Source organism: Procambarus clarkii, chromosome 3 (genome assembly GCF_040958095.1).
Source record: "Procambarus clarkii isolate CNS0578487 chromosome 3, FALCON_Pclarkii_2.0, whole genome shotgun sequence".
NCBI lineage: Eukaryota > Metazoa > Arthropoda > Malacostraca > Decapoda > Cambaridae > Procambarus > Procambarus clarkii.
Window position 1 is genome coordinate 22,826,727 of NC_091152.1, and position 15,414 is coordinate 22,842,140.

Consider the following 15,414-nt stretch of genomic DNA (forward strand, 5'->3'; position numbering starts at 1 on the left):
CAACAGAAGGAATGCCACGCCACCAAACAAAAAACAGGACAGTCCGCCAGCCAGGATGACTCCGGAACCTCATACCGGACCCAGTAGGGGAAACAAAGACCCAAATCTGAACGAAGACGGATCCGTCATAGAGGCAAAATCCAGGTCACGCAGGAGTAAGCCACAAAGGCTGCACGCACCACACTAGGCTAGATATGGGAAGTAGAAAACCTCTGGAAAGACGGGACTGAAGCACCCGAAGGGACACGGAACCGAACCCGGGGAGGAGCAGACACCAAATCCAATTCGTACGTAGAGTGGAGAAAAGGAAAACCCCTCTCCTTGTAACAGTAAGACTTGCTCAGAGGGCTAAAAAACACAGGCAGGGTCCAATGGGACCCAAGGCCCCCAAGTCAGCCCCTCCCCAACCCCGGGATCCTTCACATCCAGACCCGGGGCCGAGTCATCTCCCAAAGCCCTGGCCTCAAAAGAAAAGGCCGGTGAAGCAGGATGGAAGGGGGGGGGGCTCCACTGGTCAGACCCAGAGGCTTCAGCAGGGAGAGCAGACTCGAATACCTCCATCGCCACACTGGAAGGGGCATCCCCCGAGACTGCTCGAGTCTCAAGACCATCTAAACCTTGCCCCGAGTCGGAAACCCTCAGAGGTTTTGGAGCCGGAAGCAGGGGGGATGGGGGGGGGGGACCAGCCCGAACCACAGGAGGGGAAGGACGAAACCAAGGCCGTAGCGACCATCACCCCCAAGTCCAGGTCTCTATAAGCAAAACGGGGCAGCCTCGGGACATTCGGCGTAGGAAGCAACCTAGCGCGTTGCAACAACCTAAACCTAACATGCAATGCTTACGCTGCTGGTATCTGAAGAACATCATCACTAGACTGGGTAAACTGAGTCACCAACAAGCAACAAAACTCACAGGATTCCGGGTCAAAGGTGTCACTGACCCAACAGGCAGTGTGACGGAGGCAAAAACAATGAGTCACCCTGAGACAAAGGGACAGAGCAACCCTCGAACTCGCACAAAGTGAGAGGGGACTTGGGGGTCACATCCATCAGACCAGTGTGCCCCCTTGGGGATTCCCAGGGTCCCGAGACAGAACTCACGCTCAGGGAAGCCCAGGCAGGGTACTGCTAACAGGCTCCCAAATCTACTAAACGACTCGCTAAGAGCTGAACCCCTGGGAAGTGTACACTCACGGGGACCTAGAAGAGAGGGTACCACCGGAAGAGAATTAGTACCCAGGAACCGTTACTCAGTGGTGCAACCAAGGCAGGCTTCCTCACCAAGCAGGAAAACACAGGTTATATACAAGTATCTGCATGTTTTGGTCACCATAATGAACCACTAAGTTGATCTGGCGAGTCAAAATGCAACGAAGAGTGGCCGCTACACTAGCCAGCCAGCCACTCACCACCACTCCCTCCCTCACCTCCTCTCTGCAACATTCTCCTCCCACCATACTGTTTTTGCTTTTATTCACTATATACAGACATTACATACAAGTATCTACATGTTTTGTTCACCATAACTGTACATCTAAGCTTGTATGGTTAGTTCAGGCAATAAGAGACGTAGCTACACACACAGTCACCTGGTGGCTGGCGCCCTCACTGGTTCAAGGCCAGACGCACTAATATTTCTCCTCCAACAATACTGTTTGTGGTGTTGTTACACTATATACACACATTATATATAAGTATCTACATGTTTTATTCACCATACCTGTACAAATAAGCTGGTATGGTGCCCAAAGACCATAGTGGCCACCAGTACACAACATGACATGTCATGCAGACGACACACCTCCCTCACCAAAATGGCTGCTCGGAAAATACTTCTATTGCTGTTATATGTAACATGTGTATAGAGTGTAATAAGTATCTACATTTGTATTCACCATAGCGAACCACTAAGCTGGTATGGTAGGTCCAGTCAATAAAAGAAAGCTACACAGAGTCAGAAGACGACACCACCTCCCTCCCTCTTTCAGCATTACTCCTCCCACCATAGAGCACAGTGCTAAATATCACCACAATCCTGCTATTATCAGAATCCTGGTCATTTTTATCGGTCAAGGGTCTTTTCTAATACTATCATCACTAAATAATAGCAGATTCATATATTGTTACTTTTTAGGCAATGCTGTGTTCACAAGCTGAACAGCAGTGCTGTTAGCTCATGCTGTGTGCGCCAGCCTTGGATGCTCACTCAGTACTGAGGCTCTCACACCCGGATATGTTACCCATGATTTTTTTTCAAGATCGCGTCTGTTTACTATCGGCCTTGGCTTGACTATAGCTGCCCCTATACCTCGCGGGGCATTTAAAATCATGCGCTAGACCCTCAAATGTATATGTATGTATTGTGTGGTTTTGTGACAGTTACTCCCATCGTATAAGTATGTATGAATTGCACAATTTAACCACTATGATGCGCCGAGTTTATTGTGAAATTCCCCCCGTGTGCATGAAATTAAGTGTCCCCAAAAAATTATTTTTTTCTTCATAAAATGATAAATTCCCCTCCCTGAACATGTCTATGTAAAAATTTATACCAAATTCCACTTACTTTGGCTGTGGGGACATGGATAAGGTGCACTGTGATGTCATCAGGGCCTGGTTGCCCGTGCATGACACGCCTAGACACGGTTGCGCGGGATATTCAAGCACCAGGTGTTACCACAAATATATTTTCAATTATTTGTTCTATATGTTTCCAATGCGGTTTTATTTTTTTATTTTTTTCGTATATGATGCATATTTGTGTCCTTTACAATATGTATCTTGAGGTTATCTTGAGATGATTTCGGGGCTTTAGTGTCCCCGCGGCCCGGTCCTCGACCAGGCCTCCACCCCCAGGAAGCAGCCCGTGACAGCTGACTAACACCCAGGTACCTATTTTACTGCTAGAATACAGGGGCATAGGATGAAAGAAACTCTGCCCATTGTTTCTCGCCGGCGCCCGGGATCGAACCGGGACCACAGGATCACAAGTTCAGCGTGCTGTCGGCTCGGCCAACCGGCTCATGTATACAGTAGAATATTCATAATGTTCCATGGAACTGTGATACATGTGTCAGTAATGTGTCCACAATAAATGTTTATTGTCGCAATATTACTTGTTAAAAAATCACTAAAATTACAATATGTACAGTTTCACACACTATTTACACAGTAACACACTATTACACACCCAGTACTTAGGAAATGAGTAATAATCAACGAAGTAGTCCATGGTACACAGGGCGACTTCGCTCTCGATGTACCAGGTACAGATAGATTTTCTTCGTTTTCTTCTCTTTTCCCGTTTCTCCGTTCTGTGTGCTTGCAAATAACGCACTCACGTACACCCTTGGCTTTAGTACCTGTAGGTGGCATGTAGCCAAGCTTGTAAAGCATAAGGCAGTCTTGAAAAGATTATAGGAAAAGATCAATTTGTAAGGTAGCCGTAATCTTGAGGTTATCTTGAGATGATTTCGGGGTTTTTAGTGTCCCCGCGGCCCGGTCCTTGACCAAGCCTCCACCCCCAGGAAGCAGCCCGTGACAGCTGACTAACACCCAGGTACTTATTTTACTACTGGGTAACAGGGGCATAGGGTGAAAGAAACTCTGCCCATTGTTTCTCGCCGGCGCCTGAGATCGAACCCAGGACCACAGGATCACAAGTCCCGCGTGCTGTCCTCTTGGCCGACCGGCTCCCCCTGTGATAATATTGCTTTGTAAGGTCCCACGCAGGTAGAGATTCAACCCGCCTCGAAGAGTGTCTGTTAGTTTGGAAGAGATTCAGCCAGCCTCAAAGAGTGTCCGTCAGTCAAGAAGAGATTCAGCTATTCTTGAAAATATCTATGGAAAATATCACCATGGAAGTCGCTAACACTGTTCATCTATGTTACTTGTATCAGATGCATCATCACTGAACACAGAAAACGATTCATCATGTATCATGTATCAAGGGAGCCGGTCGGCCGAGCGGACAGCACGCTGGACTTGTGATCCTGTGGTCCTGGGTTCGATCCCAGGCACCGGCGAGAAACAATGGGCAGAGTTTCTTTCACCCTATGCCCCTGTTACCTAGCAGTAAAATAGGTACCTGGGTGTTAGTCAGCTGTCACGGGCTGCTTCCTGGGGGTGGAGGCCTGGTCGAGGACCGGGCCGCGGGGAACACTAAAGCCCCGAAATCATCTCAAGATAATCTCAAGATAATCATCTATATAAATTGGTGATAGTATAGGAGGGCAAGGGTGGTGCTCAGAGCTACAACTGGATACGCTCAATGTATCGTCCTCATAGGTGCTGTATCACTTGCATCCGACCTTTGTGTTAGGTCCTTATTGCACCTAACTTCACCAATATATTGACTCTTATGTTCTTCAAACAATAAGGTTTCAATTTCACCGACAGAGCGCGATCTTTCAACACCGCGTCAGACAGGTGCTTGGTCAGACCAAGACGCTACAGCTTCGACACAGAGCAGACAGCAGACTACGACCGCATCGCGCTAAAACGCTCTCGCTCCCCGAGTTCAGACACTCGCAATTCCCAATCGAGTAGCCACGCTCTCCCACATAGAGCTCTGCGACTCCGGTCTCATTCAGCTCTCTGCTCTACTCCAAGCTCCGTCTGAACCGAATTTCCAGCATTTTACGACTCTTATGTTCTTCAAACAATAAGATTTGAATTTCACAGACAAAGTGCGATCTTTCAACACTGCGTCAGACAGGTGTTTGGGAGCCAGAGGCGCATGCGCCACCTATGGTTGCTCACTCAGTACTGACCCAGCCAGCAGCCCTAGGGCATTCTGGGAATTTTTTCCAAGATGGCTGCCTCTCACTGGAGGTCCTAAGAGTCCATTTCGTACACAACCAACCGCGCACACATTTAGAATGGGTACGAAAAAATAAAAAAAAAAAGTTTTTTTCGGTTGGCGCAGTTTCCGACCGACCAAGAATACATGGTTGTGCAGTTCAGTGGTTAAGGGTTAACGTTTTCATCACTCTTTGTGATTTGAAATCCGTTAAACATTATGGAAAAAATTAAGGGGATGTTGGGGGATATTTGTATTAGGGTGAGGGAGGGGGGTAAGATGGAGAGGGTGGAGTAGAGAAGGCAAAGAGAGCTGAGAAAGGGGGGAGGGGGGCAAACTGAGACAGAGGTGAGGAGAGAGAGGAAAGGATGGGGGGGGGAGAGACCCAGGCACACTCGGGTATCCCAACTAGCATTCTATAAGAATATTAGTTCAAGTACTTTTGAATGTTTTAGGTTTTGATCTGTATAACACAGCTGGAAAGACCAGGTATTTTTTCTTACTAGAAGTGCAAAAATATGATTTTTCTTAGCCCTGTTACAATCCAAGTAGGAATGGGCCCAAAACAAGAGGGATAAGATACTACTACTATTCCTATCTGGTTCAACCTGGGTACTTTTTACTGGCAGATACCATTTCTACTCATAAATATTTAAATATCAGAGAAAATGTATTTAATTCCTCCAGTAATACGCTAACACTTGACAGTAACACAGTAACTCTTGGAACCCTTGAGTAACAATATAACACCAAGCTAACACACTGGGAATGATCACATGGTCGGGACCCTTGAGTAACAAGGTAACACACTGGGAATGATCACATGGTCGGGATCCTTGAGTAACTAGGTAACACACTGGGAATGATCACATGGTCGGGATCCTTGAGTAACAAGGTAACACACTGGGAATGATCACATGGTCGGGATCCTTGAGTAACTAGGTAACACACTGGGAATGATCACATGGTCAGCACCCTTGAGTAACAAACTAATAGCGAGATAACACACTGGGAAAGATCACATGGTCAGCACCCATGAGTAACAACATAACATTAAGCTAACAAACTGGGAACGATCACATGGTCGGGACTCTTTGAGTAACAAGGTAACAGCAAGATAACACACTGGGAAAAATCATATGGTCAGAACCTTTGAGTAACAAGGTAACAGTGAGATAACACACTGGGAATGATCACATGGTCGGGACCCTTGAATAACAAGGTAAGAGAGAGAGAACACACTGGAAAAGATCATTTGGTCAGCACCCTTGAGTAACAAGGTAACAACGAGATAACACACTGGAAAAGATCACATGATGGGACCAGTTGCAGAAATAAAGCCACTTATCCCAACTATTCGTAGCACTGATTTATGACTTCGCTGATACATTAAGAAAATGTGGCTGTTACTTGGAGGATGTTAATACTGTACTTGAGATCGAGATTTTTAAGGTCACAGTGTTTTATGCTCCCTAATTCATATTGTGATAAATGGGGGGGAAAAAAAAGTGATGGCTTTGTATAAATATTTTTTATACAAGTCGAGCCCAAAGTTTCCTTTAAATCTTTAGTATTATATATCACAAGAAACACAGAGTAATCACACTAACATGACTGCATCAATGAGAAAATCTGCAGGAGCTGTGATGAGGGTTCGTGTTTCCGTGCACACGCTCTAGCGACTAGACCACAACATGATAATAAGGACTGCAACCCGAGTTTAGCTGAACACACAAGGGTTTCCCGAGGCTTCTTCTGAAGATGGATCAGGATTTTCACACATTCCCCCCCCCAATGCACTCTGACTCAGTCATTTAAGAACGTTCTACCTCTGACGCTCCTCTTCAGTAAACAGAGTAATCACACTAACATTACTGCATCAATAAGAAAATCTGCAGGAGCCATGATGAGGGTTCAAACCCTCATCATGGCTCCTGCAGATTTTTACAAGTAAGAATGACAATGATAAATTACAGGAAGAAAATTAGGAAGTGAAACCTTTAATAATCTCCCCATAACCATGCAAATAGATGATGGAAATGGCATTACTTTTGCATTTAAACTGGTTATTTACAGCCAAGATGACACCTGAGCAAAGCTATGTATTTACTTACTGATAGCAGCCGCATTTGAGCATCTTGGCTCTCCACATAAACATCAACTGTAGATCTCTTAAGAAGACCCCCATCAATTTCCAGCATGTTACTGAAGGAAGAATTGGCACTTTTGTCTTGATACAGCAATCGTGAGAATGCTGACGAGAGCCCATTTTGACCCAATATGTGATAATTATTATATTCTGGATCTTTCAAAATTCTCTTCAGCACCTGCAATGTTCAGGAGTTGAGTGAGTCACAAGAGCACCATGTGGATGTATATACAAAGTACAGGTAATTAAGCATGTTGTTTTTTATTATTAGTTTCAAGCTCAAAAAAATACACAAAAACAAAAATGAAACTACAAGGCCTAACCTAAGTCTCTAATGATCATTAAATTTACTTAAATAGTAGTAAAGACGTAGTAAAACAAAACCTGTCTTGTTACATACTGAAGACAGGCATACAACCATTAATATTTCTGCCAAGTATGTTGGCTTACATTCTCAATACAGTACTGGCAGTCATTATTAAAACTGCAACAACAGATCTCAATACAAATAACAAAATGATTACTCAATGTTTCTATGTTCTGGTACTGAAATAAACACTTACAGTGCAACCTTGATTTTGCAAACCTCAATTCAGCAAATCTCCAGTTACAATAAGCACTTTCCAGACCAGATTTAATCTTATGTAAATTCATTTAAAATTAATGTAAATTTAGTCTTTAGTAAATCTGCTGGGTTTTAAAATACAGATAGAAAAGACCATGAGGGCAAATGGAGGAACCTTTGACAAGCCGCCAGCTTCCTGTCCTTGCTGAGGCCAATAGTATTAGTGGCCCTCAGGTAAATTAAGGTAAATTATGCCTTGCCATAAAATGTCTGGCAAAGTGGGTCAAGTGTGGATTTACTTAGTATGCAAGGAGAGAGAGTTGTCATCTCTCTCCAGGGGTCATATATAGCTCAACCTTTAAAAAATAAGATTTAAGGGGTTGGATCTTTATAAATTAAGTAGTAACAGTAGTAGTAGTAATAGTAATAGAAGAAGTAGTAATAGAAGTAGTAGTAATAGAAGAAGTAGTAGCAGAAGAAGAAAAAGTAGTAGTAGTAGTAGTAGTAGTAGTAGTAGTAGTAGTATAATAATAATAATAATAATAATAATAATAATAATAATAATAATAATTAGTAATCGTAGTAGTAGTAGTCGTAGTAGTCGTAGTAGTCGTAATAGTCGTCGTAGTAGTCTTGATCTTGAGGTTATCTTGAGATGATTTCGGGGCTTTTTAGTGTCCCCGCGGCCCGGTCCTCGACCAGGCCTCCACCCCCAGGAAGCAGCCCGTGACAGCTGACTAACACCCAGGTACCTATTTTACTGCTAGGTAACAGGGGCATAGGGTGAAAGAAACTCTGCCCATTGTTTCTCGCCGGCGCCTGGGATCGAACCCAGGACCACAGGATCACAAGTCCAGCGTGCTGTCCGCTCGGCCGACCGGCTCCCTAGTCGTAATAGTTGTCGTAGTCGTAATAGTTGTCGTAGTCGTAGTAGTCATCATAGTAGTAGTAGTCGTTGTAGTCGTAGTCGTCGTAATCGTAGTTGTCGTAGTCGTAGTCATAGTAGTCATAGTAGTCGTAGTAGTAGTAGTCATAGTCGTAGTAGTAGTAGTCATAGTAGTAGTAGTAGTAGTCATAGTAGTAGTAGTAGTAGTAGTCATAGTAGTAGTAGTAGTAGTAGTAGTAGTAGTCATAGTAGTAGTAGTAGTAGTAGTCGTCGTCGTAGTAGTAGTCGTCGTCGTCGTAGTAGTAGTAGTCGTCGTCGTAGTAGTAGTAGTCATCGTAATAGTCATAGTCGTAGTAGTATGCTGCTGTATGTGCAGCTCCCCCCTCCCCGGGACAGGGAAAGGGGGAAGCCCCAGACCCTTCGCGCTGGCTACCCAACCTCAGTTCAGAGGCTGAATATAAAAATGTCAGAAACTGCTGACCTGAGGGAGGGAGGGAGGGTTGCCAAGGAGCCTCCAGGACTCACTCAGAAAATGGCATTTCATTATAATCAACACTGGTTTTCTGTGGAGAACCCCTTCGGCTTCCCGGAGCTACCTAACCACAGAAAAAGTCAAGAGGGACTCACCCGGGAGGCGGCCTCCACTCACATCTCAAATCGAAGTCAAGACAACTGGCTTCAACCTGTGACCTAAAGCGACACACGCCCGACTAGGGCCAGGAACATTAACAAGGTAACATGCATCCAAAACCACTGTTAGACCTCCAAATTCCTTGCGCCTGAATGTCAGCCCAAGACATATTACAAAAAATGGCAGCTAAAGCAGCAAATTTTCAAACGTCGTGGGCACGAGGATAGATCGCAGGCAGGCGGAACCAAATAACCCTGCAGACGACCTATGAGACCCGAGCCCTGGAACAGGGAAGAAGGGAAACCGAGTCAACCCAAAGCACATCCCAGGTCACAGAGGCCATGCTGTGCAAATAACGGTAAAGAGCTGCAACCAGACACAACACACGATGCACCCTTCGTGCACCTGGAGGAGAGCATAAAGCTCCTCGACCCAACCCCCAGAGGATAATGCCGACAAGAAAAGAGCCTTTTCAATTAAGCCTTTTTAAAAGAGCCTTAAAAACAATCCCGAACTAAAGGGGCCACCACAAACCTAGAAGGAGAGAGCACCCGGTCCAATGACCAGGATGGCTCAGGCAGCGCATGACCAGGCCGAAAGTGAAACAACGCACGAGACAGCTTGCGAAACAGAGCTGAAGCGACATCCACCCCGAACGAAAGCAGGAGCAGCTCCGCCAGCGCCGCACAATACAAGGCGTCAGTATTCGGCATAAGATGACAGTTCCGAAACAACCAAGAGAGAAGGCACAAGAAAACCAGATCTGAAACTAAAGACAACCTACGAAGAGACAAAAAGTAATGAAAAGACCGCCAAGAGACGTCATACTGCGACCAAGACAAAACTTGCAGGTAGGACACCATCAAATAAGCCACCTGATCAATAAACAAATGGCGATAGACCCACGACAGAAAGACCAGATGCAAAGATCAGAGGAGAAGATCGAACCAGCCATGTAACGGACTGGACCGATCTGCTGAAAGAGGCAGAGCTGTGGAAAAGTCCCCAGGTTCGGAAACCGAGCAAGCAGTGATAGAAACCAAAGCTAGGCTTTGCATGGCCCCCCCAAGGGGCCAACAGGACTACTCTCCCCTGATAAGTCTCCAGACGAGCCAGGACCAGAAGCTACAGCGGAACCAGCAGAAAGTGGTATAGGTAACCCCACCTCGATCAGTCCTGCCGAAAGGCATCGACCCTGACAGCCTCTCTGGAAAGGGCGCCACATATACCGGAAGACGCCTCAACCATGCCGAAGCGAAGAGGTTCACCTTCAGGTGCCAGTACGTCTGGCAGAGCCAACCGAAAGAGTCGGCGTCAACCCTCAATTCTGCGGAATGGGGAATGAAGCGAGAGGCCATCCAACGTGACGTTGGACACCCCCCCCCCCCTGGATGTAAACTGCCAGGAGAGCAAAACCCTGATAACTCAGCAGATGATTCACCCGAAGTGACCTGCCCAAAAGAGCCAAGGACCACATCAAACCCCCCTCGGTTCAGGCAATGAACCACCAGGGTGCAGTCCGAATGGAGCTGGATCGTCAATCCATGAGCAACACAAACCCTCCAAAGCAACACCCACACTGCTATGAACTCCCGCATCGTGCTGCAAGCCTGACGGAAAGACGGACCCCACCGCCCTTGGCCGGCCTGGTGAGCACTGGTCACAAAACCCCAGCCAAGAGACGACGTATCTGTGCACACATCAAGCAAAGGGGGGCACAGGGAGGCGCCACAGCACAGAGCCCCGAAAAACCCGAAGAAGAAGCCGGCAATGCAGAAGCCGATGCAAGGCCCCAAGTGGCCGAACCCAATGATCGCAAGAGTGGCAGAAGGGACATCCCCGAAGGAACCAGAACAGCAGCCGAAGCCAGACCCGACCTGGCAGGAATCAAGCACGGCGAAGTTCAGACTCCTGCACAGCTAGCTCGAGCAATCAACAAGTGACCCAGAAGCTCCCCAGAAACAGCCGAAGTCGGGACCATAGCTGCAGCAACGATACTGGACGGAGAGACAAGGAAGTGGTCCAAGAGTCCCACACAAGACCCAGCCAAGTCCGAACCTGAGAGGGAACCAGATAAGACTTCCTCTAGTTTACCAAGAATCTGAACCCAGCAAGCTGGGAAAGAACCAAACTCCTGGTGAGTGGACACGCAGAGCATGGAAGCCCATACCAGCCAGTCATCGAGAAAGGCCAGAACCCGAACTCCTAGCAGATGCAAGCGGGTCACCACGACACGGGTAAGGCATGTAAAAATGGGAGGCGCCAGATTCAAGCTGAATTGAAGGCAACGAAAGCGGTCAGCCTGCTGCCCAACGATAAAAACTGAGCCAGTCCCTGAACCCTGGATGAATTGGGTTGTGCCAATACACATCCTGGAGATCCAGAGACACCATCTAAGCATCCTCCTCCAAAAAAAGCCGGATCTGGGACAGAGTGGTCATCCAAAAGGAAAGGAAAAGACCCAGGGGTTCAGACAGGACAAGTCCAAAATGAACCTCAGATCCGCACAGTCGCGTTTCGGAATTGGAAACAGGCGGGGAAAACCCACCTGAGGGATGGGGTCATTTCGACAATGCCCAAGCGCACCCACTCCAAGATGACCTTACAAAGCACAGGAGAAGTGACCTGCCCCTTGAACTCCAAACCCTCCGAAGGAGGAGGAGCCACTCAATGCCACCGCTGGCCAGAGGAAATGACCCAAAACGCCCACAAATCGTGGGACCAGGCGAGATGAAACAGAGCTTTTCCCCCATTGCCCCGTAAAGGACGAACCACGTGAAGGCTGACGCCCCTTACGAGAACCCAAACAATGCACAGAGTGATCACTGCACCGACCAGACACCAGCGGGTCCGAAGGAAGCGCCGACTCCGAAGCTGGCACCACTGGCCCACCACGACCGGAGGAACCACAAACCCTGGCACGACCGCACCGGGAACGACCCACCACGGCCCGCCCTGGAGAACCAACAAGTCAGACATAGGGAGACAGCTAGTAGAAGTTGCTTGCAGATACTGCATAGCCACAGAATCCCCAAACAGCAACGGACAAGAAGGTGACAAAAATCTAAGAGCCATGCCCCACGCGGATTCCAAAGAATAAGCGAGCACAGCCTGCCGGCATGTGAGGCGGGAAGTAAAGAACAGCAACACCGTCTCCTTCAGAATCGGCACATACAAAAACAAGGCAGCCGATGCCTTGCCTAACCGCCGAGGCAAGCACACCAGACACAGGCCCGGTCCCCAGCACCTCTCGTATTCTCCTCAAGCCAGTCCAAAGACAGCTCGAGCAGGGAAAAGAAACGTGAAACCAAAGCCAAGTGCCCCCGGGCTCGCAAATCCTCAATTACCAGGGACGTCAAAAGAATGGGAACCTGCACATGGAGCTGCACCTGACCAATATCCTTAGGAAGAATGGGGGATGAACAAGCATGCATTGAGGTTACCTGGTTGATACCTGGTTGATGGGGTTCTGGGAGTTCTTCTACTCCCCAAGCCCGGCCTGAGGCCAGACTTGACTTGTGAGAGTTTGGTCCACCAGGCTGTTGCTTGGAGCGGCCCGTAGACCCACATACCCACCACAGCCCGGTTGGTCCAGTACTCCTTGAAGGAAACAATCTAGTTTCCTCTTGAAGATGTCCACGATTGTTCCTGTAATATTTCTGATGCTCGCTGGTAGGACGTTGAACAACCGTGGACCTCTGATGTTCATAGGAGCATAGAGGTGCTCCAACTTGCCTCCATGTAAACCTGAACCACAGTAGAAGTTTCCCGCCACTCAAGCGTTCGGGTCCGACAGAACGAATGTCACGCCCCCAATGTAAAGAAAGATCAGTCTGCTAACCAGGATGATTCCAGTACCTCGTAATGCACCCAATAAGGAAAAGCAAAATCGAGATCAAATGAGGAAGTGGTCCATTATCGAGGCAAAATCCAGGTCATACAGGAGGTACGCCACAATGGCCTCTCAAACCTCCTTAAGCGGGATACAGGAAGCCAAAAACCTCAGGAAGGAAGGGGCCGAAGAACCCAAGGGAACCTGGAACCGAACCGGAGGAGGAGCCGAATATCAAATATCAAATTTGTACAGAGAAAGGGTGGGGGGGGGTTTAAGCGGTGTAAAACGGGGCCCAAGCATCCCAGGTCAACTCCTTCCCAACCCCGGAATCCTCCATGCCAGGACCCGGGGCAAAGCCATCCTCCATATCCTCCACCCCTAAAGAAAAGGCAGAGTCAACCGGAAAAGCAGGGAAAAGGAGGAGCCCGCTGGTCAGACCTGAAGCCCCGGATGGATGAGCAGTCTTGAATGCCTCTGTTGCCAAACCAGAAGGGGCAGACCCCGAGACCGCCCAAGTCTCACCACCATCTAGACCTTGCCCCGACTCTGAAACCCTCAGACATTTGAGAGCCGACAGCAGGGAAGCAGGACAAACTACAGCAGGGGGAAGGACGAGGGGGGGGGAGGGGGGGGAGGGGGGGAGGGGGGGGGAGGGGGAGGCGCGGACGAAACCAAAGTCGAAGCTACTAACGCCCCTCCAAGTTCAGGTCCCAATAACCAAAGTGAGACAGCCACAGGGCAGCCGAAAAGGCAACCAACCTAGCACGTTGCTGCAACTAGAACTGTGCATGCAATGCCAATGCTCCCTGCACTCTAGTATCAGAATCAATGGAGAACCAGCAAGGAACACCACTCATGGGACTCAGGGTCGAAGGTGTCACTGACCCAACAGACAGCATGACAGTGGCAAAACCGGTGAATGTAACCCTGAGACAAGGGGACAGAGCAACCTTCAATTTCACACAAGGCGAGATGAGACCCAGAGGATGCATCCATTGGACCAATGAGCCATAATGGGGTTTTCCAAGGCCCTTAGGCTGACTGCTAAGGGAATCCCCAGGCAAGGTACTGTTAACTGGTTGGCCCAACTACCAAGAGAACAAATAAAAGTTGAACCCCTGCAACATGAACAATGACAGGGATCTAGCTGGGAGCCACCAGAATAACAAAGGGTGGTCAATAATCAAGGGGCAAAAAACCTGACAATGTTTTCAAAAGACAAAAAGGAAAACCCTGCAAAAGTACAATGTTTTCAGGAGGAACAGAACCGGCCATCGTGTAATAGGTGACAAGCTGCACAGTACCTTGCGCCCCTACCAGCAACGATACTAAATCTTACCCAAGGTCCAACAGTGGAAATGAAAACCCCAGCTGACCCCAAGGGCGGGCAATCACCGAGCAGCAAAAGATCCCTACGGAGGTAGTCCCCGAATGACTTGTGGAAGATAACCCCAAGCTGCAAGGTCAGTACTTACAGGGCACCTAGGAAAGGTGGCCCTAGGTGCATGTAGCCCCAGTACTCTGTGAATTACACCTGGCTCACACACCACCATACAGAAGAACACTGCAAAGGTACAGCACTGCTCAGAGATAGGAGCCAGAGTCGAATGACTGCCATGCAACACATCAGCTTTAGAATTAAGGTTGGATAGCCGGCGCAAGGGGGTCTGGTGCTCCCCCTTCCCCCTCCCAGGGAGGGTGGAGCTGCGCAGACAGCAGCCCGGTGGCATTTGTGACGTCATGCTTGTTTGCTTTTTTTCAGATTGTGGGGTACTGCTTGATAGTTCAGTTTTCGGTAGCAATTTTAACTAGGTGGAGTGTTTTGGGATGCCTACCTTTCTGGGTATCTAACCCGGCAGATGGCAGACAGAATGCTTCCAACCACACAAGGATTTCTATAAGCTATTGCTCCTCGTGCCTCTGAGGGGACCAGGTCCTGGCCCCCGGTAGGCTAGAACTCCAATTGAATTGACTGATGCCATGGTCTAATGTATACATATCAGCCCTGTATACGTCCAGGGAGCTGGAGGGGCTCTCCACAGAAAATTGCATCATACAAATGCTTCCTGAAAGCATCTCCAGTGGCAATGAATTTCTGAATGTAACCAATCAGGATTGATCCCCATATAGTTTGCTGAATTGAGGTTACAATGTATTGTGAACAAGGGAAACAGGAATGAACATCCAATCACACTCCAGTTTCCCATTACTTCTAGTATGATACATAATACTTTAAATAACAAAATTCATAATTAGTTGTTATTACCTGCTGTAAATATTTATTGCTTTCAGATAAATCTCGCAATCTACCCAAGAGTAGAGTATTGAGTTCTTTGGAATCTTGCGTGGCCATCATTTGAAGAATTACTCGCAAAAGTTCCTCACTAGGCTTATGTCGAAGAAGAATATCTGCTGCCATGGCTCTAACACTTGAGTCATGCGGGTGACGCAGCTCGAGGAAAATTCTCTCCAGCTTACCGTAAATCTAAGAGAAGAAAGCATGGATAATAACAATAACATAACACTAAGTTAAAACAGTAGTTAGTGA

At 47.7% G+C, this 15,414-nt stretch overlaps 1 protein-coding gene across 1 annotated transcript in view; it reads right to left on the reverse strand.

The window, feature by feature from the left end:
• The window catches only part of Mtp (microsomal triacylglycerol transfer protein), a 253,595-nt gene that overhangs the window by 23,914 nt on the left and 214,267 nt on the right, over positions 1–15,414 (reverse strand). The window contains exons 12-13 of the mRNA XM_069330044.1: positions 15,133–15,351; positions 6,915–7,127 (exon numbers count right to left, since the gene is read on the reverse strand). Coding sequence (XP_069186145.1) covers positions 6,915–7,127; positions 15,133–15,351 — 432 coding nt within the window. The remainder of the gene's footprint in view (positions 1–6,914; positions 7,128–15,132; positions 15,352–15,414) is intronic.